The 7,180-nt window shown below is 41.3% G+C and overlaps 1 protein-coding gene across 1 annotated transcript; it reads right to left on the reverse strand.

Moving 5' to 3' along the window:
* Positions 1–281: 281 nt before the first annotated feature.
* Positions 282–4,515, reverse strand: LOC135508704 (gonadotropin-releasing hormone II receptor-like). The gene is made up of 3 exons (XM_064928936.1): positions 3,914–4,515; positions 982–1,186; positions 282–802 (listed from the first exon to the last, which is right to left on the reverse strand). The coding sequence occupies exons 1-3, from the start codon at positions 4,463–4,465 to the stop codon at positions 282–284; spliced, it is 1,278 nt and encodes a 425-aa protein (XP_064785008.1). The 5' UTR covers positions 4,466–4,515.
* Between the last annotated feature and the right edge of the window lie 2,665 nt (positions 4,516–7,180).

The raw sequence follows: 7,180 nt of genomic DNA on the forward strand, positions 1-7,180 counted from the left end.
TAGAATACGGCCGTAGCGTAACATAATGTGTAAACAGTCAAGTGGTCTGAATACTTTGTAATTGCACTGTGTATATACATCAACTGCCAGCAAAATACGCACACCTATCGGAGAAACCATGATTTACACTGTAAGCCCCATCTGGCTGAATGTGAAAATTAATCCAATCTGATTTCATGCAGCACAACAATGAGTTTTTCAAAGTATTAATTGTGAGCCAGCAGATGAAGGTATGAAGATTAAGGTAAGCAATGTTCTTTAGTAGGACGCATTCTAATCCCTCATATAGTGCTTTCAGGACTGGCCGGACCTGGGTCACCTTCTCCACTGCTGTGAACTGTGAGGTAGTTGCTATAGTGGCAGGTTTTCTTGACCTGTTCCTCCTCTGCCATCTGGCCAGTGATGGACGTCTGGCCTTGCTGGGTAAGCCGTGTCAGGCGGAAGGGAGTGCGCCTGAAAGAGCCGGTCAGAGTAGTGTTGTTCTCTGACTCACGGCTGAACGTGGCTGTGCTCCGACAGTAGCGCTTCAGGCCATGGCGGAAATGGATGGTGAACAGGCCGTAAGTTATTGGGTCCAAACAGGCATTGAAGAGGCCAAAAATAAAGAGCATATGAGTCAAAGAATGAGAGACCGTCTCATCCATATCGTCAGGGAAGAACCAGTACCACAGTCCCAACAGGTAGTAAGGGGTCCAGCAGACGATGAAGGAAGTCACGATAACAATGCTCATCTTCAAAGTCCTCATCCGTGCTTTTGGAATGTTGTTGTGGGAGCGTCGGAGATGTATCTCCTTAGAAGACACTGAAACAAGGCAATAAACACTTGCTCATAATCTTAGCATCTAACACCTAATTTGACAATAAGTCTCAATTACCTTTATCTTCAAAATCTCAGTGCTCTTTGTAACCCCCTCATGAACAACTGTATACAATGCCACTAGTGGTACTACAATTTATGGTAAAATATGTAATTTGACCTACTGTTTCCGTGGGTCATGCGACTGGATATCTCTACCAGGATACGTGTGTAACAGAAGATCATGATGATCAGCGGCAGCAGGAAAAGACAAGCAAAGGTGAACATGTTGTACAGGGTTTCCTGCCAGTGTTGGACAAAGCTCCCACGAGTAGTGCACTGGGTAAACTTCTCTGGAACCGTGATGGTCACACTGTGGAATATCAGCATCTGCATGACAACACAAAGGAAGACTTTAACCATAACAACATGTCTTTAACACTAATTATATGGCCTGGCTTCAGTGTTGTACTACATAAAATAGTAGTGTTTCATGCAGCAGAAGCTCAATCCTGCCTAGTCTGCAGTCAATGTGAGTAATACACTGCAGATATCATTCAATTTGCAATGAAATTAGGTGAAAAGAGCCAAGTGTTGAATGCTTGAAATAAATTATGAAAAAGTAATAATTGCATGCAAGGTCTTCTTTTAGTGCTACAATTTTTTTGAAAACTATGTAGTTGGATGACTTTTATTCGCAGCAATGTATAATTGCTATCATAATCATGAGTCAGTCAATTATGTAGGGCAGGCTCTCCTCACCAGTTATCAATCACATTTAAAAAGGTTACTCTTAAACCATGGACAATAGTGAATGCAATGCCTGTACTGTAATTCCCTTCAGGAAAGTGTTTCTGAGGTTTGTTCTAAATTATTGCTACAATCATTAGGTTTATAATTGCTGTAAAAATCAAGTCATTCATGTCCATTTGCTATACATTTATTTGAATAAGTTCAATACAGGATCCTCTTCAAATTGCTCATGCTCACCTACAAAGCACTCAATAGACTGGTGCCCACATTCTGTACCTTACTGACCTACTGTATCCCTACACTCCCACCTGTTCACTGCGCTCCTCACCATTCCTCTCACCAGGCTCTGCTCTATCGGAAACAGGCTTTTAGCAGCGCAGCTCCCCAACTCTGGAACTCAATCCCTCTCCATGTCAGAACCTCACAATCCATACACATATTCTAGTCCACACTAAAGACACACCTCTTCACACAGGCTTAGCTTTTATCTAGTTCACTTCCCTGGTTAGTGTGTCATCATGTTTAGTGTTCTCCATGGTTAGTCTGTCATCATGTTCTCCATGGTTAGTCTGTCATCATGTTTAGTGTTCTCCACGGTTAGTCTGTCATCATGTTTAGTGTTTTCCACGGTTAGTCTGTCATCATGTTTAGTGTTTTCCATGGTTATTCTGTCATATTTGGTGTACTTTATATTAAGTGCATTAGACCCCTAGACTTCATCCACATTTTGCTACGTTACAGCCTTGTTCTAAAATGGATTATGTTCCTCATCAATCTACACAACAATACCCCATAATGACAACGTGAAAATAGGTTTTTAGAAATGTTTGCCAATTTAAAATTAAAATAAAAACTTGATTGGTGTCCACCTGTGGTAAATTCAATTGATTGAACATGATTTGGAACGGCACACACATCTGTCTATATAAAGGTCCCACAGTTGACAGTGCATGTCAGAGCAAAAACCAAGCCATGAGGTTGAAGGAATTGTCAGTAGAGCTCCGAGAAAGGATTGTGTCGAGGCACAGATTTGGGGAAGGGTAGCAAAACATGTCTGCAGCATTGAAGGTCCCCAAGAATATAGTGGCCTCCATCATTCTTAAATGGAAGAAGTTTGGAACCAAAGACTCTTCATAGAGCTGGCCGTCCGGCCAAACTGAGCAATAGGGGGAGAAGGGCCTTGGTCGGGCAGGTGACCAAGAACCCGATGGTCACTCTGACGGAGCTCCAGAGTTCCTCTGTGGAGATGAGAGAACCTTACAGAAGGACAACCATCTCTGCAGCCCTCCACCGATCAGGCCTTTATGGTAGAGTGGCCAGACAGAAGCCACTCCTTGGTAAAAGGCACATGACAGCCCGCTTGGAGTTTGCCAAAAGGCACCTACAGACTCTCAGACCTTGAGAAACAAGATTAGCTGGTCTGATAAAACCAAGAAACGCTTTTGCCTGAATGCCAAGTGTCACGTCTGGAAGAAACTTGCCACCATCCCTACAGTGAAGCATGGTGATGGCAGCATCATGCTGTGGGGATGTTTTTCAGTGGCAGGAACTGGGAGACTAGTCAGCATCAAGGGAAAGATGAACGGAGCAAAGTACAGAGAGATCCTTGATGAAAACCTGCTCCAGAGCGCTCAGGACCTCAGACTGGGGCGAAGTTTCACCTTCCAACAGGACAATGACCCTACGTACACAGGTCTCAATGTCCTTGAGTGGCCTAGCCAGAGCTCAGACATGAACCTGGTCGAACATCTCTGAAGAGTCCTGAAAATAGCTGTGCAGCGACGCTCCCCATCCAACCTGACAGAGCTTAAGAGGATCTGCAGAGAAGAATGGGAGAAACTCCCCAAATACAGGTGTGCCAAGCTTGTAGCGTCAAACCCAAGACTAAAGGCTGTACTCGCTGCCAAAAGTTGCTTCAACAAAGTACTGAGTAAATGGTCTGAATACTTATGTAAGTTAGATTTCAAAAAAATATATATTTTGCAAACATTTCTAAAAACCTGTTTATGAATAGTCATTATGGGGAATTGTGTGTACATTGATGAGGGAAAACGTGATTTAATCCGTTTCAGAATAAGGCTGTCACGTAACAAAATGTGGAAAAAGTCAAGGGGTCTGAATACTTTCCAAATGCACTGTACTTACTTATTTTACTGGGATTTTATTCATGTTTATCCAGCTGATTTTCTTGTATATAAAATGTGTCATTAAAACAGATTAAAATAAAATGTATTATTATTATTATTATAATAAAGCTGTTACAGGGTTGTTATGTCCTCCGATTTATATTTTGATAATTTTTGTGGTGTCCTGAGTCCAGGTTGAGGAGAGAAAACATGAAACCTCTCTTAACCAGAGCCTCACCTGAGGAACAGACAGAAGCACACTCATCGCCCACGCCACAGACAACATGATCTTGCTTCTCTTCTTGGCCTCATTGATGGCCAGTGGGTTGAGGATAGCAGACTGGCGGTCCAAGCTAATGACCACTGTGACAAAAGCACAGGAGTACATGGCAACAAGTTTCATGAACATCAGCAGCCTACAGGCAACGTCTCCTGCCTGCCACTGAACTGTGATATTCCAGACAGCATCAACAGGCATGACTATGAAAGTCACCAGCAGGTCTGCCACAGTCAGGTTAATTATTAATATCCTAACGTGGGACTTGCGCTTTCCGTTGGTATTGGCGGCCCACAGCACTGCGAGGTTACAGACAGCTGACATGGCACACAGAGTGAAAGTAATGATTACTCTGACTTTGGCTGCTGTGGAGAAGGTGGGCAGCTGTAGTGAGTCTCCATTTGCACTCGTATTGCAGATGGGGGTGGGTGCTTCACAGCTGATGTTCTGGGCTTGTTCCATCATTTGGTAAAACATCATGATCTCATGTGACATTCTCAAGCTGTCATTCATATCCCAAAGGAACACCAGAGACAATATCTTCTCTGGTTCTCCAGCAATGTGTTCATATGAACAGGTCACCCTATAAGAATAAATGGTTGGAAAATAGGGATGTTTAGTATTCAGTTTCCGCACTTGTTGTTACATGCTGATTATACATAGTCAGCTTACTAGCAATTATGCTCTGCACAGACACAATAATACCCTACAGTTATGGTGGATGACTATATGAAAAAGCAGTACATACTCTACACTGAATTGCATTAAAATAAAACATTTAAAACATGTGGTTAGTGATCTAACACTAATCATCTATGCAGAACACAATGATAATAATTAATACACACACACTATATACACTCCCCATCAGAACAGCCTCAATTCATCGAAAGCATTCCACAGGGATGCTGGCCCATGTTGACTCCAATGTTTCTCACAGTTGTGTCAAGTTGGCTGGATGTCTTTAGGGTGGTGGACCATTCCAGGCTGTATAACAACTAGCAGTGATGGTGAGTCCCATAGAGCGTTGTACAATTGGCCCAGCATTGTCTGGGTTTGGCCGGTGTAGGCCATCATTGTAAATAAGAATTTGTTCTTAACTGACTTGCCTCGTTAAATAAAGGTTAAATAAAAAAATAAAAACACATTTTGATACACAAGGGAAACTGTTGAGTAAAAAAAAACAGCAGCATTGCAGTTCTTGACACAATCCAGTGTGCCTGGCACCTACTACCATACCCCTTTCAAATGCACTTAAATATTTTTGTCTAGCCCATCAACCCTCTCAATGGCACACATACACAATCCAATTGTATCAAGGCATAAAAACCCTTCTTTAACCTGACTTCTCTCCTTCATCTACACTGATTGAAGTGGGTTTAACAAGTGACATCAATAAGGGATCATAGCTTTAACCTGGATAGTCCAAGTCATGGAAAGAGCAGGTGTTGTGTTGTTTAACAGGGTCAGGCATAGTATTACGGCTCACGGGGAGCAAATTTGGTTTAAGTGCCTTGCTCAAGGACTCATCGACAGATTGTATTCGAAACAGCGACCTTCCGGTTACTGGCCCAATGCGCTAACCGCTAGGCTACCTGCCGCCCACTGTGTGTGTGTGTGTGTGTGTGTGTGTGTGTGTGTGTGTGTGTGTGTGTGTGTGTGTGTGTGTGTGTGTGTGTGTGTGTGTGTGTGTGTGTGTGTGTGTGTGTGTGTGTGTGTGTGTGTAACATTCTTATGATGTAGAATCAATTACATTCTATAAAACTGAATAGGTTATGTATGTCAGCATCCATAGGGGTATCTTACGTTCATTAACTGCAATAAGCATTACTTTCGCCTGAGCAGAAAGCATAGCTATCTTACCTGGTGGGCAGAAATATACATTTCGAACCAATGCGCAATAGAACAAACTGTTAGCCTATGTGATATTCCGATTGACCTTGAATTATATACAATGAGCTCTTGGAATCACAGAGGAGTTAGTTGATTGTGTTCTATTTTTCACCCATTTGAAGACTCCCATAATACCAACTTGACTGAAAGAAACTACTAACCTGTTAAAGTGGCGGCAAATTCCCCATCAAAAGCACCTGTTCGTTCCTCGTGAATCGCGCTGCTGCAATATTTAGTTTTGCCTTATCCCAGTGAAAGGAAAAAAACTTTGTGACAAGATTACGCTTTCAGTTCTTTCCCCCCTGAAGTTGTTCAGATGGTTTAAAAGCGTTTCTTAATTGTTTTCTATAATGCTTTCATAATAGGAGATAATGGTATAGCTGTCGAACGCCTGCTTAATATAGTATCGGAGATAACTATTGCGATTATCAGACTTCAAGTACAATACTGCAAATTTAAGGTTTGTTCTCCGCACCCTTCCTCAGCATCTTTATCGTTGCATATTGACCTGTGTGAAGCTAGCCACAATAAGGATTAGCCACAATAGTGGAATCAAAATAAAAGTCCCCGGTCGAAAGTGATTCAAACGGATACAAAAAGTGGAATCATGCCATATTTGGAATAGATAATGCAAAACAATGTCGGAATGTTTTTATATAAATTCAACAAAATAATAATGACCTAATTTGACTATTGTGCATATTGAGTGTGAATCTGTCATAAACACATAAAACCTACTGGTCAAACACAGATGGTTCCAATAGCTTTTCACCATTCATTTGATCCATGGTGGATTTTTAGAAACACTTCAAATAAGGTCTGTGTTTCATGTAAGCTTACCCTGGCGTGACGTTTTGATAACCATGTAAATCTCTGTCGGACAAGGTGACTTTTATCTATTTACTCTCAGATTTGAAAATGCTATTCATACAAGACTACAAATTCCTTCAAGCTCCTGCAGGTCATCTCGAGCTGACACCTTTGCTGTCAGCTAGCTAGCTACCTTGATCTGAAACAAAAGATAAATAGAAAATTGTAATTTACTGTTGCATATTTTATTTAACTAATATTTGTCTTATTTGGTCTTGTATATTGTACAGAATACTATGCTAGTAGCAGTCAGATATTTATAATGTTCCATGAATAATAGGCTAGCTTTTTTTTGCAAAGAAGTTATATAGCTAGCTATCTACCTACCTAGATGATTTTACCAGATCCTCTTCTCCTTCAGCCAATGGGGGTCTTTATTTAATTCCCTATAATTTATGAACAAGTTGAAATATATACTGAACAAAAATCTAAACTCAACAAGGTCAAAGATTTTTCTGAGTTACA

This window comes from Oncorhynchus masou, chromosome 22 (genome assembly GCF_036934945.1).
Source record: "Oncorhynchus masou masou isolate Uvic2021 chromosome 22, UVic_Omas_1.1, whole genome shotgun sequence".
Taxonomy (NCBI): Eukaryota; Metazoa; Chordata; class Actinopteri; order Salmoniformes; family Salmonidae; genus Oncorhynchus; species Oncorhynchus masou.

What these genes read in the sequence shown, in the direction of transcription:
- LOC135508704 (XM_064928936.1), bottom strand. Translation starts at nt 4,465, where the DNA reads ATGAATGACAGCTTGAGAATGTCACATGAGATCATGATGTTTTACCAA. An exon ending in TGCTTCTGTCTGTTCCTCAG is followed by an intron (nt 1,187 to 3,913) that starts GTGAGGCTCTGG and finishes GTTGTCATGCAG; the next exon opens with ATGCTGATATTCCACAGTGT. An exon ending in TCGCATGACCCACGGAAACA is followed by an intron (nt 803 to 981) that starts GTAGGTCAAATT and finishes GCCTTGTTTCAG; the next exon opens with TGTCTTCTAAGGAGATACAT.